This window comes from Zingiber officinale, chromosome 1B, assembly GCF_018446385.1.
Source record: "Zingiber officinale cultivar Zhangliang chromosome 1B, Zo_v1.1, whole genome shotgun sequence".
Taxonomy (NCBI): Eukaryota; Viridiplantae; Streptophyta; class Magnoliopsida; order Zingiberales; family Zingiberaceae; genus Zingiber; species Zingiber officinale.
In genome coordinates this window covers 4953645-4981467 of record NC_055986.1, presented here as the reverse complement: position 1 = coordinate 4981467, position 27823 = coordinate 4953645, and the positions used below count along the sequence as shown (strand labels likewise).

The window sequence follows — 27823 nt, the reverse complement described above, 5'->3', positions numbered from 1 at the left end:
ACATCATGTAAAATTTACCAATTAATTAAAATAAAATAGACTTACTTAAATATTTAACTTTTTTAAAAGAAAAATAGAAATTTCAAATAATCAAATTGAATTTATAAAATAAATTGATTCGGTCTAACTTTTACCCATTTGACTATCGCCAAAGTTCTTAAATTCACATATGAATTTCCATTTCACTTAAAAAACGTTTTTAATTTTTTCTTCCCGAATAAACAAAAACAAGGCAAAATCATATTTATCTTTATAATTATTTTTTTTTTCAAATCATTTATCATGTTTGGAGAGGAGACATTGTCAATTAACTCAGAATCTAATTTTGTCCGTCTGATCCAGCCTTGATTTTGGTGTTATCATATGCTTATGCTTCACTATCATCATAACTAAGCTATGTTAATTGCAATTATTTGGATTAGCAAGTGTTAATCATATGCTATGGCAAAAAAAATACAAATCTTTAGAAGTAATATATCAAGATTACTAATCACGATAAAAAAAACATATAGACGTGAGCTAGTAGTAATAAATCACTTCCACAACTATTAACATATTAGAGGTTTTACTTATCAAAGCACAGTGGATCAAACTTTTATAGCGACACACTACAAAAGTTCTCTTTTAACACAGAGACCACTTAAGCAGATGACTTGCCCCTTAAGGATTGTGCTCTTGGCTCTCACCGGGCTTGGAATTGCATAACTGCAAGATTCAGAACAAAAAAACATGAGGAAAAAAAAAAAAGATTCATGGAACCAGTTACAACAGAGAGAACAAGGAAATGTGTAAATAACAATAAATTTTATGAAGAAGATTAGAAAATCTCTTTGTATCTTTCTGCCCTGATTTCAGGCTTTCTAAGGAAACAGGGTCTTAATCAGTAAATAGACTTTAAACTACATTCATTGAAGAATGGAATTTTGATTCTCTATTTCTTCTGTAACTACTTTTTCCCTAGCTGTTTGAACAGAATAATAACATGGTCTTCTTTTCTTTCCTGCTAGAAGGCTTCCCTACATGAATGCGGCGACAAGTTTAGTATGACAATGAAGTCGCATATAGTATTAGACTAGTGAAAATCAAATTTACAGATTGATTCCTTAAAAATCTAATCCATTACACACTATGCATCCCACCTTAAGTGCTAGTAATGACTGAATAATCATATAGTCCTAGATAAGAAACTCGAATATATGCAAAAAGGAATATACTCGAGCAATGTATTTCCATAGCTCCTCTAAGAATGTATGAAAAAGAATTTCAATAAGGGCAAAAGTGAAAAGGAGAAATAAATGACAGTTGGCAAATCTATGTATTTGGTTTTCAATTTAAGTTATCTTTTCACATGAAAAGAAGATTATAAACAAGGAGAAGTCATTTGCAAGTGGTTAAGTATTAAAACTGTAGGAAGATGTGTCAATCATATATAGAAGTTATTCACTCTTCCCACCATAACAATTAGCAATCTATAACAGACTTTAACAAAAGTAAATATTAAAAAACAAACCACATAATACATACTTCTGCGAGTGCGCTTCTTGTGAAGGACGCGATGTCCACACTTCCTGCACTGTACTACATCCCCTGGCTTCAGGGTGTTCTCTGCTCCGCAATCTAAATTATAGCCATTCCAATTTTCATTGATAAGCAGAACTATCAAAGTGATAAGATGAATTCATTAATACACAAACTACATAAATCAAAGAACGGAACAATTTTCACCTCCACATAAGTAAGTAATAGGCTCAGGCTGCAAGGGGTCCATGACACCAAGGACCAAAAGCTAGGTTCACAATAAACACCTGATCACGGATTGGGATTCATGAAAAAGTAGAAATAAAAGTTCGGAAAGCAGAGAAAGGCATACTAGGATGATATCAAGAGAAGATAAAAATTACAAGGATCAAATACAAATAAACTTAAAAATCCACAGCTAAGAAATAGATTTGCAATCATGTCTGGATCATTTTTTATTACTTGAAATAAATAATTTAAGAACAAGTTTAGGAGCACTCTACTGAATTGTGATTTAATCAATTGAAGAATTTGAGAAAGCCTATTTTGCTCATTGCGCAATGGACTCTTCTCAAATCTGAGACATTATATAATTGGCAGACAATAACATGTTCGCAACTGATTAAAATTAGTAATACATGAAGGAAAAAATTACCATGGTCGATTGTGCTGATAAAATTGATCTACTGACGGTTCATAAATAGGCCGTGAAATGAAACATAAGAAAAAGGCCTCATATTATTTCAAGAAACACGCAGTTTTTAATTTAGTGGAATTTCGATATTCATCCGGAGCATACAAATAGTAGAGATCTCCTCAGGGGAGTAACGCTGGAGCAATACTGCGTGATGCGTTCCGTTTTCCTACTGAACTAAACAGCGAATGCACTAATTTAACAGAACTAAAAACATCCATCGCGAAGGTATCCAAAAATCAACTGGAAGAAAGAAAACTGCATAGAATAGGAAGAAAATACAAATAAGGTCACCAAAAGCATCCAAATCAAACAATAAATAAAATCTGGAAACATTGTTAAGATCAAAAACCACGAGCGGAAGGTAAAATATGGCACCTTTGAAGAACGAATTCGTCGAGGAAAGAAGCACCCAAAACCCTAGCTGGACAACAAGTATGAGATTGTGTGCGAGGGGAAGGTGGCCGGCGCTTTTATAGAAGGCACCTTCGAAGGGCGAATTCGTCGAAACCTAACTCGACAAAAAGTACGAGATTGTTTGCGAGGGAAAGGTGGCCGGCTTGTGATTGTTTCAAGATTCGTGCCGTGCTATCGCGATCCGAAAAACATTGACGGTGTCCATATTTTAAAAAAAAAAATCTAAAAAATAATATTACAGTCGATGCATAAAATAATAATTAGCAAAAAAATTGATATAGAGTTTAATAATTAAATTCACCGCAGGGACTTGCTTGGGTTGAAAATCTAAATTTCTTTTTTTTTTTAAAAAATATTTTATTTCGGATTGTTCTAAATATAAATTCTTATTTTTTCAATAAATCGCAAACGGGCCCACCCAAAAAACTTTTTTTTTAAATTTTAAATTTATACAAACACCACGCAATATTTGGATATTGACACAAACTTGATGTGACGAGGCTTTTTTTTTTTTAAATAAAAATTGTTCAAAACTAATTAATTGTTGGGCCGGGCCCAAAAATTGATTAGTTAGGGCTGATAATTCAAATGGCGAGAACAAGGCCCGGGAGTGAGCGTCCGCCGGCGTTGGGCCCTGCCTGGCTCCGCCAGACCGCCGATCCTCCCACCCCACCGCCGGAGCTGATCCCGGCCTCACTCGGCTGCGCCACCTCCTGCACCGTGACGGAGGTGTTGAAGTACTCCCGAAACCGGATGATGCGAGCGGTGGCGACGTCGACGGCCCAGGCATGGACCCAGTATGCGTGCTTACCCTCCCACCCCTCCGCCACCACCCAGCGGCCGACCTCCGCCACTCGCCGCGGCCGGAACCGGAAGTCGCGCGGACCAGCTTCACCCGTCAGCGTGCGCCGCATGTACTGGCACCGCCGTGGCCCGTGGAACCACCACTCCACGTCCTCCGCCAGCAGCGCCGCCGCCGCCCCCGCGTCGCCCCTCAACAGAGCCTCGTACAGCGACTCCACCACCGCTTTTGCCGTCGAAGCCATCGCAATCAATCGGCAGCCTCTCGATTCGAACTGCTCGCAATGTGGCTCGAGCAATCGAGGTATGGAAATGGAATGGAGAGATTTGGGGGGCAGCGAGGACTAAATTTATAGTGTGTTCTTGAGTGAGAACGACAAGAAATTTTTCTAGAACCACTAAAATTTATCACAATTTTTAACTTCGCCCCATATTTTAAATGCTCTAGTTTCTGTGTGAAGTTGCTCTTAATTTATTAATTAATTAAAAACATTTTCTAGGATTAAATCTCAAATAAAAGAGAGCCAAATCTTATACAATATTTAATTGTAATAAATAAATAAATTATTTAGCCTGAATTTCAATGGATCCAGCTTGTCATTGTCTTTTAATAATTTTGAGTAATAAATTTCTGATTCATGAAATCATTTAATAAAGGTGAGCTCTGGACAACTAGTTTATTGGCCATGCCCCAATCACTGTGTACATCAATGAGTTAGGTGTTGGATTCAATTGGCGTGAAGGGGTGCAAAAAGTTAGGCCTGAGAGTTTGGAGGTGATTTTTGACAAATTTAGGCAGACATCCATATCGCAAGAAGCATAATTTATCAAGATATTGGCGTGTTACAAATACCATTATAAATGATTTTTTTTTTGGGGCACTTTCGCACAGTAAAAATTAATATAATTAGTATTATGAAAAAAGAGGTTCGGTATTGACAGTATTAAAAAAATAAAATAGAAAATAGTTTTCACTAAGAGATTCAGATTAGGACAAGTCGAGATACTATTTGTCTCTTTTCCAGATGCAAAACAGCTAATGGTTGAATAAACTATACGACCATTATCTTTTGTGGTTGAATATTTAATGTGGGAATTGCTCAATCAATCAATTTCTCATTTGCGATTATACAATTAGAATTGCATAATCATCAAAATAACTTCCAAAAGCTTTCACACATTTGCACCTACTAAAGAAATAACATTATTATTAATAATAATGCCTTTTTCAACTCTGTCAGATTTAATAGAGAGACAGAAACTTGACGGTGAAATCCATGTCAGAGTTTAGCTCCACTAGTGCTTCAAATAGATTACCCTACAAGTTATTGAGGAAACTGGTAGGAATCCTTGTGCACGCACCAACGAGGCAAGTCAAACAAAAAATGATTAAAAACAAAAACGTTGATTCCTTGAAGCCTGGATTCACCAAAAATCGAGGTTAATGAAATAAATCGTCTCTATCGACTCCAATAAAAAATGTTGCATTGGGTGCGACACCAGTGTATTATCGACTGCTGCATGGCGCGAGGTGTCTACTGGGGAGGAGCACAGTTGAGGACTCGGTGCCTCTTCTCCCCATTCCCCAGTTCCACCCGTCTCTCTTGGGTTCAATTGGATTAAAATAAACAGATAAAATAAATCTCTCATGAGGTCAATAAGTCTGTCCCTGACTCAGTGTCGACTCATTGAGTACCAGTGATTAAATATATGTATGGCCAGCTAATTTTGTTGGCCAGATTTGGACCAAATGCAAAGGCATGCCAAGTTCAGCTCTAGGTTGAAGCCGCTGGATACGACAAACAGTGTTTTCAATCAAAATTGCTTCAAACAATGTAGACAGTGTTTACTTCTGGCGGATGCATTCTTCAAGCACTGGTCTGTCAATTTAATTGCTGAAACCGTTCAAAAATTATAACCGGCGAGCAGGTATTCCAGTATAAACATTTGAAATTCCATCAACGATCCATCAGGTGAAATATCACTCTCAACATCAGGTTCATGAAAAATGATTCCGACTTGGCATCAAGAGGTGGCACGCTGCAGCAAGCTATTCTACACATGGCCACTTCAGTACATTCATTGATGAGTTATTGCACAGAACTGGTCAGGTAATGCTGGTTTCTTCACAGTTAATGGCGGCGCGCAAGGCCTTCCACACGGGAACCAACATTTTCAATGGTGGTTGTAATTTCTGTACGAATCTAATCAACTTCAGAACCCAAGAGACAATGATCAAATAGAGCCAAAGAACAGTTGTAAAAACTAAAATGATCGGTTGGTTACCTGGAACACTAGCATAAGCTCACCCTCATCACGAAGAAGCAGAGCCAAACTCCAGTAGCAAGTTACAGGGGTCACACATTCATTCAGCATGGAGCTTAGTATTTTGCTTATGGGGACAAAAAGGCGAACAATCCTTCCACTATGAAAATATAAATATTTGCTTTAGCACATAAATACATTCATTTAGAGACATGCTACTACAGACCACGACCTGATACAACTAGTAATCTAAAGATTATCCTAAGTAAAGAAATAAAGATAACCATTTGGGAATTAAGTCTTAATGGCTGTTCAAGCAAGGAAAAATAGAGAATAAGCTATAAGAGTGGTTTTTTAAGTTAGTGATTTAACGTTGATAAAGCATCAATGCATTATATCGTACCTAAATTTAAAGAAGGGAGTCACAAGGAATACATAAAGACTTCATGAGTAAGCAATCAACATCATGATAAAAAAAACTGCAAGGAATGCTGACTGAGGTAATAGTCATGAAGGAACTAACTACGGAGTAGTATATTTTGAAAATATAAAACAAATTCCACAAAATGCCTATTCCTTTATCAATAAACATAGAGATATAAAATGAGCAAGGAATGCATAAGCTCAAACATTAATGTGAGCAACTGCCATCTCATAACTTACCTCCAGTAATGAGTTTCAAGTTGCACACCAAATGCTGGCATAATCACCACCCTTTCTGGATAATGAAAAGGCATCAGTTAGTGAAATTCCCAAACCAAAAGTTTGCTAGTTGATTACCTAGCTCTAGTCATACATACTGTAATTTCTATATTGGTTTCAAACTAGATCATCTTCAACTTTATGAAATCTATTTGAAACTTCAGGCATACAAAGGAGGAACCAAAAATAGTTTTGAGAATCCCATTTGTCATCAGCGCATATCAGTTAGATTTCTCTGATAAATATAAATTTTGCTAATTAAAATCAACTGATTAAAGCACGATTTGAAATTTACCTTTCTTAACAGGGTTGTAGTGCAAAAACTTGGCCAAGAGAAAGCACACAAGAATGCTCCAAATGCTCCTGATATTAACTTCCTGTTACAACAAAATGAGGTAAGGCATTGGCAACGACAATTTTGCACCAATGCCGTGTAACAATTATTTAATGAAATTTGTGTCATGAAATGGGATAATTCCCCTGAAACATATACGTATTGGCAAATAAAGTTGATGAAGCATTACAAAGAACGTAAGAATTAAAATACAAAATACCTTCGTTGTAACAAAATATACATTAGTTCCCAGAAACACTACAACCATGAAATAAGACAAGAAAATCCCAAGCCTGCTCCTCTTCACTAAAATTTCATGAATGTCAAGCTGTTGCGCTTTGCCATCATGATGATAGCTGTATTTGCTATGAAAAATTGGAGCTTCAGACATCACATCTCAATCATAAGAAACTGTGGATATCTGAGGCAGGTTATTTGCAATGTACCAGCCAACCACATTTTACCTACATAATCAACATTAAAAAAAAAAAAACTATACTCAGTCACAACCAGCAGTTCAAAGAAAAGAAAAACTAATAATCAATCTCAATCCCAATAATCAAGAAAATCCAAATCAATCATAATCCCTACAATTAAGGGAATCTTCGGAAGTATTCAACGCTCCCCTTCAAGCTGAAGAATATATATCATATGCACCAAGCTTGTTACATATGTAATCAACTCGAGGACCTCAAGTGACTTAATGAATATATCTGCTAGTTGATCAAATGAATTGACAAAGCTAGTAGATATTTCTTCATATATGACTTTCTTTATGACAAAATGACGGTCAACTTCAATATGCTTTGTCCTCTCATGAAAAACTGGGTTCGAGATGATATGCATGGCGGCCTGATTGTCACATATAAGTGATACTTGTGTAACCTCTCCAAACCTTAGTTCCTGAAGCAATTGTTTTAGCAATATAAGCTCTTGACTGGCTATGGTCATAGCTCGATATTCTGCCTGTACACTGGATCTTGCCACATCATTCTGCTTTTTGCTTTTCCAAAAAACAAGGTTACCTCCGACAAATATACAAAACCTAGAAGTGAATCTTCTATCAATGGGATTTCCTGCCTAATCTGCATAAGAATATCCAACAACTCGAGTATGTCTTTTGTCTTCATACAAAAGATCCTTTCCTGGTGTGCCTCTGATATATCGAATAATGTGAGTCACATCATCTCAATGTTCCTTGCATGTAGAGTTGAAAAACTGACTTACTACGCTTACTGCAAACAAGATACCCAGACGAGTAACAGATAGCTTAGTTTCCCTACTAATCGTTTGTACCATTCAGGATCTGGGAGAGGCTCCCCCTGATTTGGTAATAGCTTGACATTAGGATTCATGGGGTTGTTGACTGTCTTTGAGTTTAACATTCATGTTTCTTCCATAATATCAATTGCATACTTCCTTTAGGATATGATGATCTCATCTTTAGACTGTGCTACTTCTATCCCCAAGAAATATTTGAGTTTGCCGAGATTTTTTGTCTTGAAATGTTTGAAAGATGTTGTTTTACCTGTGAAATCCCGAGATGATCACTACCTATGATGACGATATCATCAACATAAACCACTAAATAGATGCAACCAGTAGATAAGTGACGATAAAAGACAGAATAGTCAGCCTCGCTCTGAGTGCCTCACTCTGAGTCATGCCAAACTGTTGAATTACAGTACTAAATCTACCGATCCATGCCCTGGGTGAGTACTTGAGGCCATATAAAGATTTCCGCATACGACATACAAGACCAGAAGACTCCCCTTGAGCAACAAAACACGGAGGTTGCTCCATGCAAACCTCCTCAAGCAGATCACCATGTAAGAATGCATTTTTGATGTCCAACTGATAAAAAAGCCAATGTTGAATCGCAGCAATGGACAGGAAAAGAAGCACAGAAGACATCTTGGCAACAGGAGAAAAAGTGTCCTCATAATCCAATCCGAAAATCTAAGTATTGTTGGAGTGTATACTGAAAGCCTAAGCTTTGTAAACATTCATTATGAATAAAGAATCACATTTGGTCAAATTGTCTACATTTAGTTGTAGTTGTTCAATTAATTTATATTGTAGATAACATAGTATGTGGTGCCACATGCAGAAGATAATGTTATCAGTACCTTATAAATTATAAACAGTAGCTCACGACCAAAATGGAAATGAACAAACCATTAGAAGGTCGTAGTGTAATTAGGTATTAGTTTATCTTGACTATATAATTACACTAGTACACTCAGAGTGTATTGAGTAGGATCATTTGAGGTCGTTTCTTTTATACTGACTTTATAAAGAAACAAAGACCTCAGTTATTATGGAAGTGTGTGCTCTTAATCCTAATATAATAACAAGCACATATATTTAATATTTATTTCTTTAATTTATCAATGGGTGAGATTTAGTTCGATGAATCAATAAACTCGATAAGTTGGAAAATGGTATCACTTATAGTGTGTGTTGTTGATTATAGAAGGAAACTGTGTCCTAGAGATACTAGGTTGATAATGTCCTCAAGAGGAGCTCATAAGGATTGTCATGTTAAACCCTGCAGGTGGACTTAATCCGACATGATGATAAGGTTGAGTGGTACTACTCTTGGACTAAGATATTAATTAAATGAGTTGTCAGTAACTCACTTAATTAGTGGATATTCGATATCTTAAACACGGGGAGACTAACACACTCATAATAAGAAGGAGCCCAAAAATGTAATTTGGGATTGGTGCGGTAGTTCAATAATAGTTCTCTAGTGGAATGAATTATTATTGATAAAATTAAGTTGTGTGTTGGGGACACAGGATGCTTAATTTTATCGGAAGACCAAACCAATTCCTCCTCTCGGTCCCTATCGTAGCCTCTTATTTATAAGTCTATACCCACCTATACCCACCTTCTATACACACCCAATAGGGGCCGACCAAGCTAGGGCAGGCCTAGGTATAAATCGTGGGTGGTCGGCCCTAGCAGAACCCAAGCTAGTGGGGCGGGCCAAATTAAATTAAAAAGAATTTTAATTTTAATTTTATTATGTGGAAGAAATAATTTATTAAAGAGAATTACAATTAAAATATCTCTCTTGTAAAAGATCTATAAAGATTAAAGAAAGAGATTAGATCTCTTTCCTTATTTATAGATTGGTGAGATATTTTATTTTCTCTTTAAAATTATCACGTGTTGATAAAATTAAAATTATAGAAATTTCTTTTATCAACCGTGAAGAGATTTTAAAGAGAAATTTTAATTTTAAAATTTCCGAAACAATTAGGAAGTTTTAATTGTTGATTAAAACTTGTCAAATTTATCTCTTAATGTGGCCGGCCATTAGAGATTAATTGGGAAATTTTATTTTATTTTTCTCAATTAAATCGTAAGGAATTAAGGAAATTTTATTGTAATTAAATTTCCTAATTTACTAGAGGAATATAAAAGAAGGGTGAGGATGCCTTCATGAGAACCTCTATTATTTCTCTCCTCTTTATTCCTTGGGTGATCGGCCATCCTCTTCTCTCTCCCTCTTTGTGGTGGCCGAATCTCTAAGAGGCTTGGATACTTGGAAGAAGAAGAAGAAGGAGAAAGCTAGCATCTCTTGGAGCTTGGTTGGTGTTTTGTTCTTCATCCTTGGTTAAGCTTTTGTGGCGAACCTAGCTAGGAGGAGAAGAAGGTGGTTGGTGGTTTCTCATCTCGGAAGATCGTTGCCACACAACGTCCGGAGGTTAGAAAAGGAATCTGATGAAGATCAAGAGGTTTTTCTGAGGTATAACTAGTAATTTTTCTTTCCGTCATACTAGTTATTTATGGAAATAATACCAAATACAAGAGGCTTACGATTCTAGAATTTGAATATGTTTTCGATGTTGTGTTCTTTTGTTTTTTCTTTTCCTTGTGATTTGATTGTTCTTTTCGGTTAACCTAAAGTTATTTTAGGAAATTAAATATTAGCTTTCTATAAAAGGTTTTGTCTAGTCGGTGGTGGTTGCTCCCATATCCAAGAAGGCCATGTGCCTCGCCACGTCAGTACTGGGAACCAATTATGGAAATTAATATTTAATGGAATTAATAACTTAAGGAGACTTGGGTCGAACGTGTTAAGTTCCGCAGGAGATCCAAGTCAAAACCTAAAAGAACAAATAGATTAAGTTTTGGATCAAACGTGTTAAGTTCCGCAGGCAATCCAAAATTTAATTTAAAAGAACACATGGTAGCTAGGAAAAGGTTCAGACCTTTGTACAAAATTTTTGTACAGTGGAACCTCTAGGTTTTCCGAGTAGCAACCAACAAGTATAACCTTTAGCGACGAGGCGAGCCTTAAGTCGGTCAACCGTGTCATCTGGACCAACTTTCACCGTACATACCCATCGACAACCAACAACTGACTTCCCAGGTGGTAGAGGAAAGATCATTGGTTTATAAAAAAAATATATCTCCATTGATATGAGGCCTTTTGGGTAGAGTCCAAGAGTAAAACCATGAGGGCTTAGGTCCAAAGTGGACAATATCATATCATTGTGGAGTTATTTAAATTCTTTTCGATCCTACAATTACTATCAAAGTGAGGTTGCCCTTCACCGGACTAACCGCCGGAAGAAGCACGAGCCAGAGCCATAATCCGAGATCGAACCATGTGGGTGAAACCTTGAACAAAGTAGGGGAAGAGCAGGTTAGTAACCTGATGCTTGAGAGGATCCTGAGCAGGTCAAGAGTGACCCAATGCTCGAGGGGAGACCCTGAACAAGTCAAGAGTGACCCGATGCTTGAGGAGGACCCTGTGGTCCTTTGTTTAAGGGGGAAAATATTGGGTTGCAAGATTGCAAACATATAATCCCACGTTGAAAACACATGAGAAAGATCATTAGTTTATAAGAAAAAGATATCTCCATTGACATGAAACCTTTTGGGTAGAACCCAAGAGTAAAACCATGAAAGCTTAGACCCAAAAGGGACAATATCATACTATTGTGGAGATATCTAAATTCTTTTCGATCCTACAATGACGGTGGGGTCAGATCTAGTGGCAATTGTATAGCGAAAGCTAAAGAAGTGGCAGAACTCTGAGCAATCTGAGCAGCACGAGGAGGTCGATCATGGAGACTCCAACACTTATCAATCGTGTGTCTTGGTCGGTGGCAGTGATCACACCAAGGGCGTCCTTTGCCACCCTTATGAGGAGGAGGTCTATTGTTGTTTCAAGAGACTAAAGCTGACGAGTCAACAGGAACGACAGGAGACAACGTCAAGACTTTGTCAGGGACATGGACGAGAGTTGCTTAGGTACTGTCCATGATAGCTTCTATAGGGTTGCCCAGGATCTGATAGCGAACATGAGAATAATCTGTGGACAAACCATATAAAGCCAGAGACATAAAAAATTTCTTCCGATTTCAAGCTCCGCAACAAGAGTGGCTGTAGGTGGAAGTAGTTCATTGAACTCACAAAGAAGACTAGAGACTGAACCTAGATAGGTAGACATTGAATCTTTAACCTGATGGGCACTGAGGATGATCATGAGATCTTCACAAACCTGATAGAGTCACCAAGAGATGTTTATAAAGAGTTGTTGAGCCTGTGTCTAAACAGAGTTACATGTTTTGTGAGTGCGAAGGTCATCCCTAAGAGATGGATGGATGGTAGCTCAGATAATGCAACACAACGGGGCATCAACCTTTTTCCATAGAAGACGATCGACGACTTGGACATCCTCTTCGATGTGAGTGAGATGTGTCTCATAACCTTGTCCAACAAGCCAAAGCTCAATGTGAGATGCCCAAGAAGAGTAATTCTTACTATCCAATTGCTCGAAAGAGAGGGGTGCAATGATGTGGTTGGTAAAGATTGAAATATTTGGCTTTGGAGTGCCGGAGAAAGTCATTGATCAGCTCGGTGAAAGAGGACACATGGCGAAGAAAGGCTCGAGTGATGCAAGAAGATAGGTGAGGACGATGGAACTGCAGGAAGAAAAATCTCTGCTGTCACCAAATTGCTGATCTCTCGAGCCTCTCTCCGTCGCCAAACTGCGGGAGAGGACGAAGGATGGTGTGCTCACGATGCAGGAAAACACAGTTCGCGAAGAGGAGAGGGCGGCAACGTCGGGCGGTTGTCGAAGAGGGGCTGTGATATGCGTGCGAAGAGGCGTGCGCGATGCTGCGGCACAAGGAACGGCGGCGCAGGAAAAAAAAAATAGGATTTGCCTTTCGACTTAGCTCTTATACCATGTGGAAAAGAGAAAATCTCTCTATGTTATATTAATATGTTTACATATAGGTATTTATATATGTTGTGAGAAGCAAGGGTAGATAAGTCTTTTTATCTTTTGTAAATAAGTTGATGCTTAGGGTTGTGTGGTAATATAAACATATGTATTTCTCCTGAAAGATTAATGAATTCCAAAATCTCTTTATTTCAACATGGTATCAGAGCAAGGTTTTGATCCCTAACCCTAACCCTAGCCGCCGGCGCATCTTCTTCCTCTCTGCCCTAGCGCCGACCAAGCTTTCCTCTTCCCTTCTTCATCACTGCCCACTGGCCGCGTTTGGCTTCTGGTTTCCTGCTGCCGACCACAAGAGGCGCCTCTTGCTTCGCCGATTGCCAACCGGTGGTCCTATCTTTGCTTCGCCGATCGCCTGCCGGTGGAACTGGAGAAGGCGAGAGAGAGGAACGACGTCCTCTCTGCTCGCGCACGCCGCCGCCGCCGGAACGACGTCCTCTCTACTCACGCACGCCGCCGCCGCCGCGGACGCCTCCACCCAACGCCGTCGCTGCCGCGGACGCCTCCACCCAACGCGACGGACGCCCCTGCCATCGGCCAAAGTCCATCAGTAGCCTCCAGCAGTGTCGATATTCTGCTCCTGTCACAAGAAGGAGAGTCCAGCAGTAGCCTCCAGCAGTGTCGATATTCTGCTCCTGCACTTCACCTTCTCTTGAAATTTTTTTTTTTTCTTCTTTGGCCCAGTCTGTTGCCGCTGCACCTTCCAGAATTTTTTTTTTTTGTGTGATTTTTAATGACGGACAACGCTAGCGAAACCTCTGGGATTTCTGCAAACCCTATGTCTTCTTCAGGACAGGTACAACCGGTTTTCACAATGGCAGGCACTGGTCTTCAGATAGTATCAGAAAAATTGTCTGAGACAAATTATGCATCTTGGGCAGTTGCTGTTGAACTTTATGTCGAAGGCCATGATAAACTTGATATTCTTCATGGCACTAAAGTGAAACTAGATGAGAAGGATCCTAGCTTTCGCACTTGGCGGCGTGACAATATTCAATTAATGACTTGGATGCTTAACTCTGTTAATTCTGGCATCAAACAAGTCATTCTCCATAACAAAACAGCATACGACATGTGGAAGACACTAGAGCAGATGTATGGACGTCGACATGATATGCTGCGTACTTATCAGATCAGCAGTCAAATTTTCAAACTTGAACAAGGTTCTATGTCAGTCACCAATTATTTTGCTACTCTGAAGGGGCTGTGGGATGAGTTTGACTACTACCGGATGGAAAATTAGAGTTCCACTGATGATCATCAGAGATATTTAAAACTTCTGGAAAAAGACAGAATTATTAAATTTTTAGATGGACTTACTGCAGAGTTCGAAAATTTAAAAGGGCAAATCCTTGATCTTGATCCTACTCCCTCTCTAGAACAGGTTTACTATAAAATTCTAAGTGAAGAAGGTAGAAAAAGGACCATGAACAACAAGGGGATTTCCGCTATAGACCCTCCGATCGGGGAGACCTCTGTCTTTATTGGTTCTGCAAACAAGTTTCGACCTGGGGGAACTAAAAGACAAGGGGACAGATTTTGTCGGCACTGCAAGAGGACTAATCATGATTCAGATTTCTGTTGGGAAAAATATCCAGAAAAGAAACCTGAAAAATTTAAGCACAATGCTAAGAAGGCTCCTAATAGTAGTAATATTGCTGTCCAAAAGATAGAAAATGAAGACACTATTGGTTCCTCTGTGCCTTCTACCACTGGACTGTCTTCTACTGATATTGTTAATCTCCAGCATCTTCTCTCTCGGCTTCAGGCTTCATCTTCGGCCTCTACTCCTGCAGACTCTACTCCCTTTCAAGCGCACACAGGTATCCGTGGCCTGGGATTAAGTGTTACTGGTCCCAGCTTTTACAGCCCCTGGGTCATTGATTCAAGAGCTACGAATCACATGACAAATGCTGCTAACTCCTTTACTTCTTACTCTTTATCCTCTGGGCAGGAGAAAGTGATCATTGCAGATGGAACCAAAGCCACTGTTGCTGGCAAAGGTTCCATAAAACTTACAGATCATTTTTTCCTATCCTCTGCACTTCACGTTCCTTCCGTCTCTATTAATTTACTTTCTGTTAGTAGCATTACTAAACAACTACACTGCTCCGTAACCTTTTTCCCTGATTATTGTGTCTTCCAGGATCTCGAGACCAAGCAGACGATTGGGACTGGCCGTGAAGTAGGGGGTCTTTATTATTATCAGCTTGAAACAACATCTGCTTTGAAATCTGCGGCCAAGTGTTTGGAAACTAAGCATCAAGAAATTCTTTTGTGGCATTCTCGGTTAGGACATTTGTCTTTTCAGTCTTTAAAAATTTCATTTCCTAATCTTTTCTTTTCTGTTTCTCTTCAGTCGTTTCAATGTGAAATTTGTCAGTTATCCAAACATTGTAGAACACATTTTTCTGAGTCTTTAAAGAAGAGTTTATCTCCATTTGATCTTGTTCATTCGGATGTGCGGGGGCTCTCTCCTGTGACTTCTTTGGATGGCTATCGATATTTTCTCTCCTTTATTGATGACTACACCCATTGTACATGGCTTTATTTGATGAAAACCATGGACGAAGTTCCTCGTCTTATTCAAAATTTTTGTAGAATGGTTGAAACCCAATTTAACTCAAAGGTGAAGGTTCTTCGTTCTGACAATGCCCGTGAGTACTTTGCCCAGTCTCTAAATACTTTTCTTGAGGATTCAGGAATTCTTCATGAGTCGTCCTGTCCCTACACACCACAACAAAATGGAGTGGCCGAGAGAAAGAATCGTCATATTCTTGAAATAGCCCGTGCACTTTTATTTCAGCGTCACTTACCCAAATATTTCTGGGCTGATGCTGTTCTTGCAGCCGCTTATCTCATCAATCGATTGCCATCTAAAGGTCTCGGGAACCGGTGTCCTCTCACTATTCTTCTTCCTGGTGTAGAGTTGTTCTCCCTTACACCTCGGGTTTTTGGTTCTCTTTGTTTTATTCATGTTCTTGGTCCCAAGTCCTCTAAACTTGATCCTCGTTCTATACGAGGAGTTTTTATAGGGTATTCTACTTGCCAGAAAGGCTACAAGTGCTTTGACCCTATTGCAAGGACGAGATATATCTTGAAGGATGTTACTTTCTTTGAGTCTGAGTCCTATAATTCTCCTCAGTCTCATCCTCAGGGGGAGAATATTACCTCTTCCTTTGTACCTCAAGTGATTTCTTCTCCTATTCCACTGGATGTCATAGAAAATAGAAATGATGCCCCATCACTGGGAAAAGATGATCCATCACTGGGAAAAGATGCTCCATCATTGGGAGCACAGTCTTCACCAGATATTATTACTTACAAACGACGAAGACACAAGCAAGAACCTACTATTGATCGGCTAGTTGAATCGGATGCTCTGGCTCCTGATCATGTGAAGCAGTTATCCTCATCAGTTGAGTCAACCGCACCTCTAAATATGAATGAGCTGAACCTTCCGGTTGCTGTTAGAAAAGGTGTCAGGTCATGTACTCAACATCCTATCTCCAACTACGTTTCATATTCTCGTTTGTCTCCTTCATATCATGCATTTGTTTCACAGTTATCAAATCATGCTATACCTTCTTCCTATTATGAGGCTGTAACGGATTCAAGATGGCAGGAAGCAATGAACGAAGAAATGGAGGCTCTTAACAGAAATGGTACTTGGGAGTTAGTTGATCCCCCAAAGGGGAAGAACTTGGTTGGTTCTAAATGGGTCTATGCTATCAAGTATAACTCAGAGGGTGAAGTGATTAGATATAAAGCCAGACTTGTTGCCAAGGGATTCACCCAAACATATAGGGTAGATTACTTGGAGACTTTTGTTAGGATCTTTCGTACGGCTAGAGAGGGGGGTGTGAATAGCCGCCCCAAATCGCTCTCGTTTCTTCCTACAATTAGGTTAGTCGCAGCGGAAAATACAAAGAAACGAAAGAGAAGAAAACCAAACCTTAACACGAGGATGTAACGAGGTTCGGAGATTAGGGCTCCTACTCCTCGGCGTGTCCGTAAGGTGGACGAGTCCGGTCAATCCGTCGGTGGATGAGTCCCCGGAGAACCGGCTAATACAATATACTCCTTGTGGGTGGAGAAACCTCGCCACAAACGTTTGCAACAGCAAACAAAGAGTACAAGAGCAGTAAGAAAAGCAATACAATATGAATACAATCGCACTCGCTTGCTTTCTTGTCGACTGGATGAAGCAGCAACTTCACGCGACGCCTACAACAGCAGGAACCCAGCCGGAAGCTCACGCGAAGCTTGGAGGAGCTCAACAAAGCTCAAGCACAGCAGACTTAGAACAGCAAGAAGGAAGAAGGAGAGCTTTTCGCACGGAAGATGCCTCGATCCTTTATACCGCGAAGAAGAAACAATGAAGAAACTAACCGTTGTACGGCTAGAACCTGATCGGTCTGCGGACCGATCAGGCACTAAGCGATTCTGTTTGTCACCGATCGGTCCCGGACCGATCGGTGTCGATCAGAGCCACGATCGTTCAGGACCGATCAGGATCCCTGATCGGTCCATAGGCCGATCGGCTCGCTCCTCACGCCATCGATATTCCCGATCGGTGCGGGCCGTCGGGCCGTAAATGGATCGGTCGCCAGACCGATCCACGGTTTCCTCGGAGCGATCTGATCGGTCTCGGACCGATCAGTTCTGTCGATGAGCCGCGATCGATTACGATCGGTCACGGACCGTCGAGCAAACAAGATATCCGGATCGGTCACGGGATCGATCCAACTCCCGTGCCCTCTCTAACCTAGTTCGGAGAACGAGCTACCGAGCCCTCTCCACTCCGTATGCAAGCTTCACTCACTTGGACTTCTCAACACCGGATGTCCGATCACCCTTGATCCATCCGGATTTTCCCTTGGCTTCACTCACGGGACTTTCCACGCTTCACTCACTCATTTCACACTGCCTAACATCCCGTTAGGACTTTCTCATTCACCTAGCTTCACTCACTAGATTTTCACCGCTCAGGATTTCCAATCTGCTGCTTCACTCACGGGACTTTTCCGTCTGCTTCACTCACGACTTTCCTTGCTTCACTCACGGGACTTCCCAACCGCCTAACATCCAGTTAGGACTTTCCGCTGCCTCACCATGACTTTCCAACCGCCTAACATCCAGTTAGGACTTTCCACCGCCTGGCTTCACTCACTGGACTTCCCGTGCCAAGTCTTCATACTTGGACTTTTCCGCCAAGTCTCCATACTTGGACTTTTCCGTCCCAAGCTCACTTTTCCCGTGCCAAGTCTCCATACTTGGACTTTTCCGTCTGCCAAGCTCCCTGCTTGGACTTTTTCATGCCAAGTCTCCATACTTGGACTTTTCGCGCCAAGCTCCTGCTTGGACTTTTCCATGCTAGTCTCCATACTTGGACTTTTCGATGCCAAGCTCCCTGGACTTTTCCGTGCCAGTCTCCATACTTGGACTTTTTCCCGAATCAGTCAACCAGGTCGACCTTGACCTACGGTTGCACATAATCTCCCAAACATCTATTCTTGTCCCATATCAAGAATAGAACTCTCTCACGAGTGTCAAACTCAACACAAGTCAGGTCGACCTTGACTAAGGCACCAACAATCTTCCCAAGTCAAACATCAAAATACTCAGTCAGGTCAACTCGAGTCGGTCAACCAGGTCAACCTTGACCTAAGGTTCCAACAATCTCCCCTTTTGATGTTTGACAAACCATAATCAAGTTAGGTTAACCCGATAACCTAACTTAGGTTTTCCAACCATCTTCCAATGTCCAATGTTCTTTCCTTGAACATTCTCTAGACATTCTCCCTTAGGTTAACCCGATAACCTAACTTGGGTTCTCTAATAATTCTCCCCTTTTGACACACATCAAAAGTATTCCAATGTTCTTCCTCGAACATTCCTTGACAATCTTCCCTAGCTTAGGTTAAACCGATAACCTAACTTGGGTTCTCCATAATTCTCCAATGAACACTCTCCCTTTTTGACACAAAAGAATAAGGAGGGTATCGAGGTCAAGAGTTTCTTCTAATGAAAGTCCCATACCTTTCATTGAAACTCTTATTTTCCCTCGATACTAAGCTCAACACTCCTTAGTGATAATCCCATATCACTAATCCTCGAGAGTAAAACTCCCCAAAAGTCAACTCCCTTGACTAATAGTTAAAACTCCCTAAAGGCCAACTCCCCTTGACCATTGCACCAACAATGTCTTGGAGAGTTTCAAACCTTTAGAAATCTAAAACCAACTTTCGGAGAAATTTCAGACATGCGGTCGAATTTCAGCACATTGTACCTTATCGAGACCTCATTGGATCGGTCACGGACGATCCACCTCTGGATCGGTCGGTGGCCGATCCGACCCTCTGGATCGGTCCGGCCATCCAGACAATCACAGGAGTTTCGATTTTTCCTCTCCCGAAATTGAAACCCATAATACAGAAAATTTCAAAAATTGTGAAATTTTGAGGATACATTCCTCATATCATACACTACCATGGAAAATAATTTTCTATGAAAATAGTTTCCATTTTTTAATCTTGATACAAAGTTCAAAAACTTTGAAATAGTTCAAGTTTAACTCAACTTTGTATCACAATGTTCAATGATGAATGCTATCACTAGGAAAGCTTCATCAAGGTTTTTCAAATCAATTTTAAAATGCTTTTAAAACCATTTGAATTTAGGACCATAATCTTAGGGCTAAATGTACATGACTTGTACATAAGCTTTCCCTATGATCCTCCATTTCTTGAATTAGGGTCATCTAGGTACAAGAATTATGCACCTTGATCCTAACTCATGATCCTAATATCTCACACACATCTAAGGTGTATCAAACCACATTCAAGTCAATTTGATGTGAGATATGGGTTAAGATCAACTTAGGCTAAGTTCTCATGCATTTTCTAAACTACACTTTGATCTCAATATCAAAATGTGTTTTTATCCTTAAATCAATTTCATTGATTATTAATGCAAGAGATGATGACATCATAAATGATATCATAAGTAAAAATGCAAGAGATGATGTCATGGCATAAAGCTTGAAAACTTAAATAAAGCATGACATATAATAACCTAAGCATTATCATGACATTTCAAATGATCATAAATTAAATATGGTGTCATGACATGGCATATGGCAAACAACCATGGTAAGTTAACACAAATAAAATACCTAGATTACCTATCTAAGTATCCTTAATCACTTAGCTAACTTAAATTCTAATCCTAGATTGCCCAAAGTGCTCCAAGAAAATGTCAAAACCCAAGTTGGCATTTCTTGATCTCTTGTTTGATTTATACCATTTAAAATTCTACAAGAGTAGCACTTCTAAGTTAAGGCCCGGATTGCCTTGATTACCTAAGAGAATATCAAAATCCCAATTTGATATTTCTCTAGGTTTTTCAAAATTGTGTCAATTTAAAGTAAGATTAATATATTCTTCACTTTGGCACACTTTACTCTTCCAAGGAGTGAATGACAAAGATTATTCCATTTCATTTTCAAAGGTTCCCAAACACCTTGAAAATGTTCCTTGAGTGTCAATTTCCTCAAAGTTGGGTTAACTACCCTTCTTATTGGAGTTGACACTCTCTAACCCATCTATGGGGTAGAAAATGCTCTAGGAACCCAATACCTACTGAGCTCATTGGGTTCACTAAAAATTCACTAGGGATGACTTCCCTAGCAACCCTCCTAATGACCCTCTTAGGCTTTAAAGCCTTGGTCATTTGGGTCTCATCAAGTCAACTATAGGGGTGACTCCTCTGTGACCTTGGTAATGGTCTTCCTAGCCTTAGGTTTTATTCCATAATCAATGGAACATTGTGGTAAGTGGGCTTGACCACTTGGGACTTAGGTTGTGACCCAAACCTTTCTTGTCCTGGGCTTTGGTTTTGACCCTTAAACCCTAGAGATGACTTCTCAAGTTCTTAAGAGCCTTTTCAAAATCAAGTCTTGACCTCGAGACTTGATTCTCCTTCTCTAATACCTCGATTTTGATTTATCGTTTTCTTTGAGGTATTCCTAGGCATGTGTCTTGTTTGGGGTTTCTACCTAGGTTCTCCTTAGCCTTAGATGAGTTAATTCTAGGGTTAGCATTTCTAGAATTGTTCTTATCTAGGCTAACATGTTGCTCCTAAGCACGTGTATTGATTCCTAAGGTTATCATGCTTGTTATTATCGACAAGTGCAATAAAATTCCTAGCATGCATTTTATTAGAGTTGCAAAAATGAACCTTAGAGGTTACCTTAGGGTTTGCCTTAGCTCCCCCTATCGATGTGCTCGGTCTCTTGCCCTTGTGAGGTTGCCTCCCCCTCGGACAATGACTCCGATAATGTCCCCTTCGCTTGCATTGGAAGCACACCACGTGCTCCTTGCCCTTGCGTGTCGGGACTCCGGCTACCTTGACCTTTGGCGCCGGTGGAGTCTTCCTAACTCTCTTTGGACATTTGCTCTTGTAATGTCCATACTCCCTACACTCAAAGCATAATATATGTAATTTATTTGAAACTAAAATGCTTGAGTTACCTAGGGATGAGGGTGGATGCGAGCTCTCTTCTTCATCCCTTCCGGAGGTAGAAGCTTCTTCTTCTTGCTCCGAACTTGAAGAAGAACTCTCCTCCTCTTCTTCCTTAGATGTTGAGTAACCCTCAACTCCTAATTCTCTATCTCCATGAAGTGAGCTACTTGATGACTCACTTGTCTCCTCTTCATGACTTGAAGTGGAGTTCTTCTCATGAAGTTTGGCCAAGTTGTTCCACAACTCCTTGGCACTATTATATCCTTCTACCCTACACAAAACATCATTAGGTAAAGAAAATTCAATGATTTTCGTTACCTCGTCATTGATTTCGGATTGTCGGATTTGCTCTTCGTCCACTCCTTCTTCTTGATAGGTTTTCCTTCCTCATCCATCGGAGGGGAAAACCCTTCTTGTACACAAAACCAATTTAACATATTAGTCCTAAGAAAATACATCATCCTTACCTTCCAATATGTGAAGTTGTCGTGAGACTCGTAGAAGGTTGAATCGTGACATCTTCTCCATGAGATCCATCTCTAGTGCTCCCGGGTGTTGATCCGTCAAGAGCGGCCTCGCTCGATACCACTTGTTAGGATCTTTGTACGGCTAGAGAGGGGTGAATAGCCGCCCAAATCGCTCTCGTTTCTTCCTACAATTAGGTTAGCGCAGTGGAAAATACAAAGAAACGAAAGAGAAGAAAACCAAACCTTAACACGAGGATGTAACGAGGTTGGAGATTAGGGCTCCTACTCCTCGGCGTGTCAGTAAGGTGGACGAGTCCGTCGATCCGTCGGTGGATGAGTCCCGGAGAACCGGCTAAATATACTCCTTGTGGGTGGAGAAACCTCGCCCCAACGTCTTGCAACAGCAAAATAAACAGGAAAGCAAGAAAAGCAATACAATATGAATACGATCGCACTCTACCAATTGCTTGCTTTCTTGTCGATGGAGGTGAAGCAGCAACTTCACGCGACGCCTGGAGGAGCTCAACAAAGCTCAAGCACAGCAGCACTTAGAACGGCAAGAAGGAAGAAGGAGAGCTTTTCGCACGAAGATGCCTCGATCCTTTATACTGCGAAGAAGAAACAGTGAAGAAACTAACCGTTGTGTCGCGGCTAGAACCTCGATCGGTCTGGACCGATCGGCCCTAAGCGCGTGAGGCACATTTGTCACTGATCGGTCCCGGACCGATCGGTGTCGCGATCGAAGCCACGATCGATGCGTGGACCGATCGAGAACCTCTGATCGGTCCGTAGGCCGATCGGGCTTAACTCCTCACGCCATTCACGATCGGTGCGGGCCGTCGGGCCGTAAATGGATCGGTCGTGAGGCCGATCCACGGTTTTCTTCGCGAGGTTCGATCGGTCTCCGGACCGATCGATTCTGTCGATGAGCCACGATGCGATTACGATCGGCCACGGCCGATCGAGCAACGATATCCGGATCGGTCACGGACCGATCCACTCCTCGGTTTAGAGTGCCCTCTAACCTAGTTCGGAGAACGAGCTACCGACCTCTCCGACTCCATATGCCAAGCTTCACTCACTTGGACTTCTCGACACCAGATGTCATCACCCGATCCATCTGGATTTTCCCTTGCCATGACTGCCATTTCCGACTACTCTCCATTCTGCCTAACATCCAGTTAGGACTTTCTCATTCACCTAGCTTCACTCACTAGGATTTTCACCGGCTTCACTCAGTTTGACATCACTCACTGGGACTTTCCGTCTGCCTGGCTTCACTCACGGGACTTTCCTTGCACCTGGCACTCACCGGGACTTCCCAACTGCCTGGCTCCACTCACCGCTTCACTCACCAGGACTTTTCCATTGCCTAACATCCAGTTAGGACTTTCCGCTGCCTCACGTAGGACTTTCCATACGACTAACATCCAGTTAGGACTTTCCCAGTCCACTTGGACTTCTCCGTGCCAAGTCTTCGTACTTGGACTTTTCCTGCAAGTCTCCATACTTGGACTTTTCCGTCCCAAGCTCCGTCGGTGGATGAGTCTCCATACTTGGACTTTTCGCGTGCCAAGCTCCCTGCTCTTTCCGTGCCAAGTCTCCATACTTGGACTTTTCGCGAATCAGCTCCAACTTTTCCATGCCAGTCTCCATACTTGGACTTTTCCGATGCCAAGCTCCTGCTTGGACTTTTGCCCAGTCTCCATACTTGGACTTTTCCCGAATCAGTCAACCAGGTCAACCTTGACCTACGGTTGCACCAATAATCTCCCAAACATCTATTCTTGTCCCATATCAAGAATAGAACTCTCTCACGAGTGTCAAACATCAACATGCAACACAACTAGGTCAACCTTGACCTAAGGTTGCAAACCGATCTTCCCAAGTCAAACATCAAAATCTGACTCGAGTCAAGTCAACTCGGGTCGGGATTGACCAGTCAACCTTGACCTAGGTTGCACCAACAACTTCGCACCGATTCTGAGCTAAACTCGGTCGGGTAATTCTTTCTCTTCTTTCGATATGATTGGCCTCTATTTCAGTTAGATGCTAAAAATGTCTTCTTGAATGGTGACCTTTATGAAGAAGTATACATGTTGCCACCTCTTGGAATTGAAACAAAAGGAAAGGTTTGCAAGCTAAGAAAAGCTTTGTATGGGCTTAAACAATCTCCCAGAGCATGGTTTGATAGGTTTTGCAAAGTCATGATATTGTTTGGCTTTAAACAAGGGAATGCTGATCATACACTCTTTATAAAAAGGAAAGGGGACAACACTACCATTCTTTTGGTTTATGTTGATGATATGATAGTTACAGGTGATGACGAGGTAGAAATCCAGGCTCTTAAGTCCAAGTTAACATCAGAATTTGAAATTAAAGACCTTGGATCATTGAAGTACTTCCTGGGCATTGAAGTCCCTCGATCAAAAAAAGGAATCTATGTATGTCAGAGAAAATGTGTGTTGGATTTACTCAAGGAGACAGGGAAGCTGGGTTCTCGGCCAGCGTCTACTCCTATAGAAGTAAATCATGATCTTACTAGTTCTAGTGGGGAAGATCTTACAAGTCTGGAAAAGGGAACGTATCAAAGGCTGGTTGGAAAATTACTCTATTTATCTATGACTAGGCCTGACATCACCTATGCTGTTAGTGTAGTAAGTCAGTACATGCATGCTCCTAAGACTATCCACATGAAGGCCGTTGACAGGATTTTAAGGCACTTGAAATCATGTCCTGAAAAAGGCTTGCTGTTTAAAGGAGGTGGTGATCTGAAGGTGGAATGCTATTCTGATGCAGACTGGGCTGGTTCTCGAGATGATAGAAGGTCCACTTCTGGCTATTGCACTTTTTTGGGAGGAAACTTGGTAACTTGGAGGAGTAAGAAACAAAACGTTTGTGCACGATCCAGTGCTGAAGCAGAATATCGAGCCATGGCACATGGTCTTGCAGAGATGCTGTGGTTGAGTTTTCTGTTGACAAACATAGGATTAAAGGTTGAATTACCTCTCAGGCTGTATTGCGACAACAAGGCAGCAATCAATATTGCAAATAATCTGGTACAGCATGACCGAACTAAACACATTGAGATTGATCGTCACTTTATTCGGGAGAGACTTGATTCTGGAGAGCTATGTCTGCCTTATGTTAAGTCTGAGGACCAACTTGTTGATATGTTTACAAAAGTCATATCCCAAGCTGTGTTCGACTCTTCTCTTAGCAAGTTAAACATGTTTGATATATATGTTCAACTTGAGGGGGAGTGTTGTGAGAAGCAAGGGTAGATAAGTCTTTTTATCTTTTGTAAATAAGTTGATGCTTAGGGTTGTGTGGTTATATAAACATATGTATTTCTCCTGAAAGATTAATGAATTCCAAAATCTCTTTATTTCAACAATATACATAAGGAGAGAAAAGAAAAATCAATCTCAATCCCTACAGTCAAGGAATCAATCTCAATCCTAATAATCAAGGGAATCCAAATCAATCATAATCCCTACAATTAAGGGAATCTTCGAAAGTATTCAATATAGCTAATAGCTTTCTTGAAGTAATAATTTGAAGCAACAAAAGTATTTAACTGAAACAAACTAGGCGTAGAAGTTTCACAAGACATAATGTAGAAATCTCTAGAAACTAAACAAGGTGAACAAATGTGCAGTATAAAATCAGTTTGAGAAAATGCTTAATAAAAAATCAACTATAATTGTGTGAATTTCAGACTAACAGAGATTTTAGACAACTTTTCATCACTAGTATTCAGAAGCAAGGGCATGATAAACCTGCACAACTATATCAGTACCATCCAAGTCATCATCATCTGCATGTCAATAAATTCCTCACAAGTGTACTTATTAAATAACTCATTTAGGTAATTAAAAAGAAATATGGCTCTATACAACCATGTCAATAAAAAAGTGTATCTCTATATTGTCCATCTTATGCACAATATAAATGCAGGTTGTTTGTCAGCACAAATGAAGAATAATAACACCAAAACCAGTGTGACATGGTATATGGTGCACATGATACAACCATATCAGTACCATACCAAGTCATCATCATGTGCATGTCAACAAATTCCCCACAATTGTACATACTAAATAATTCATTTCAGGTAGTTCAAAGCAGTCTATCCATGTTTCTTTAATGACCAATCAAAATTAGTCATTTCAGGCAGGTAAAAACTGTCAATTCATCTTCCTACAGAATTGGAAAAATTACATAAGAAAACGCTGTATCCTAGTAACTTATCTAGCTTGAGGAGGGCATAATAACTCCAAATCTTTTTCTCGTTTGACACAATGATTCTTTTTTGATCAACATGTCATTGAAACACCTCGAGTGTTAAAATATCTATTTGATCATCCCTATGTAAATGAGTATGATACCCCAGGGCTGATCCAGGATTTTAGGTTTAGGAGGGCCGCATACTAAGGTTGTGCGGCCAGGGCGACTGGATTATCTTCTCCTTGGAAAATCTACAAGAACTTTGTTAAAAAATATGGCTACAGCTAATAAACCAACTTAAATCTAGACATGTAAGTTAAAGAAAGATTTTTGAGCCATTTGATACACAAAAGGGCTACTAAATCTCCAAAAGTTACCCAGAACTACAAGTCTACATGCTTCTCCTCAGAATATGTGATCAAGTATGAGAGGTTCAACTCACAACTAGAAACTTCATGGGAGGAACAAATCGATACATCGTTAAAAACAAGGCGTAACATAAGTTACAGTAACTGAGTTTAGTCAAGTTTCACAAGGCAGTAGTAATATAACTTAGGAGAAACAGGTCATAAACAGAAGCAGTTAAAATTAATATACTTGATATCCACGTAACAATTTTTGATATTGGGATGATGTCATTTGCAAGTATTGTTGATGGAATGAATCAAAATGCACAAACAAGGTGAAAGACAACAGAGCACAATGGCACAACCTTCGAAATTCTGAGAAAACTAATGCAACAATGCTTAATATTGCTAGGCAAATTGGACTCTCAGTGGTCGTACCTTTGTTACATATAGACTTTACTGCTGTCTGATGCAGCAACTCACTCTATCAACCTCCTGGATCCGATAACTTACCAAGAAGACCTAAATAGAGCTGTTAAAAATCAAGCAAGAAACTATCAAAAACAATCTTGCAGCTAAACAATTTTGGGCAAATGACAACAAATAACATATACAAGAAGAAAAAAAAGCTCCTGCACCTCCATCTAAGACAAAGGCAGAAACACAAAAGACTAGAAATATTATAGATCTATCTTACATAGCGGTCAAATGGCTTCCCATCTCTGAAAATAATGAACGTCGGCAATGCCTCAAATGGCAGCCTTGGGAGGCGGCCGCGTAGCTGCCTTGCGGAGCAACGACCACTTCGCGAGCGGCCGCTCGCGAGGCTGCCCCGTAAACATCTCAAACATTATACTGTCATATGCTCAAGCATGATTATAATTTGATAGCTGAAACTCACCTGCTCGAATCTACAAAGCCACGCGAACCTCGCTCACCTGCTCGAATCTACAAAGCCACCGGATCCTTGGATCTTGCGGAGAAGGAAGGAGAGTCACCGGTTCTCAGAAGAGGAACAGAGCGACGCGGGTTCGAAGAAAGGAAATAGGGCGGCGCAGGCAGTTTTCGGAGGAAGATGGTGGACAAGCAGAAGGAGAAGAAGAGAAAAGCAAAGTTCCGAGGAAAAGATTTAGGGCAAATTTAATAGAAAAAAATTACCGGCCAAAAATCAATTAAAATTGCCGGCCGCCGGAAAAATACCGATCAAAATTTCGACGCATAATTTTAGCAGTCGATTCAAGCCCAACAGATATC

General features: G+C 40.4%; 3 protein-coding genes across 11 annotated transcripts; all 3 read right to left on the bottom strand.

The window, feature by feature from the left end:
- Window positions 1-442: 442 nt before the first annotated feature.
- Window positions 443-2744, bottom strand: LOC122020549 (DNA-directed RNA polymerases II, IV and V subunit 12-like). Its single transcript, XM_042578871.1, has 4 exons — window positions 2591-2744; window positions 1726-1805; window positions 1525-1617; window positions 443-705 (listed from the first exon to the last, which is right to left on the bottom strand). The coding sequence occupies exons 2-4, from the start codon at window positions 1766-1768 to the stop codon at window positions 683-685; spliced, it is 159 nt and encodes a 52-aa protein (XP_042434805.1). The 5' UTR covers window positions 1769-1805; window positions 2591-2744; the 3' UTR covers window positions 443-682.
- Window positions 2745-3048: 304 nt separating this feature from the next.
- LOC122019824 lies at window positions 3049-3729 on the bottom strand. Its single transcript, XM_042577766.1, has one exon. The coding sequence runs from the start codon at window positions 3673-3675 to the stop codon at window positions 3214-3216; it is 462 nt and encodes a 153-aa protein (XP_042433700.1). The 5' UTR covers window positions 3676-3729; the 3' UTR covers window positions 3049-3213.
- Window positions 3730-5297: 1568 nt separating this feature from the next.
- On the bottom strand, window positions 5298-27739 carry LOC122047776. 9 transcript variants are annotated; one of them, XM_042609249.1, is made up of 8 exons: window positions 27471-27739; window positions 27267-27396; window positions 27008-27101; window positions 6952-7195; window positions 6693-6774; window positions 6359-6413; window positions 5717-5855; window positions 5298-5642 (listed from the first exon to the last, which is right to left on the bottom strand). In XM_042609249.1, the coding sequence occupies exons 4-8, from the start codon at window positions 7120-7122 to the stop codon at window positions 5538-5540; spliced, it is 552 nt and encodes a 183-aa protein (XP_042465183.1). In that variant the 5' UTR covers window positions 7123-7195; window positions 27008-27101; window positions 27267-27396; window positions 27471-27739; the 3' UTR covers window positions 5298-5537. The 9 variants fall into 9 exon arrangements, with proteins under 9 accessions (XP_042465183.1, XP_042465219.1, XP_042465205.1 ...); XM_042609285.1 differs by having other exon boundaries at window positions 27008-27091; window positions 27267-27424; window positions 27508-27739; XM_042609271.1 differs by having other exon boundaries at window positions 27008-27091; window positions 27471-27737.
- Between the last annotated feature and the right edge of the window lie 84 nt (window positions 27740-27823).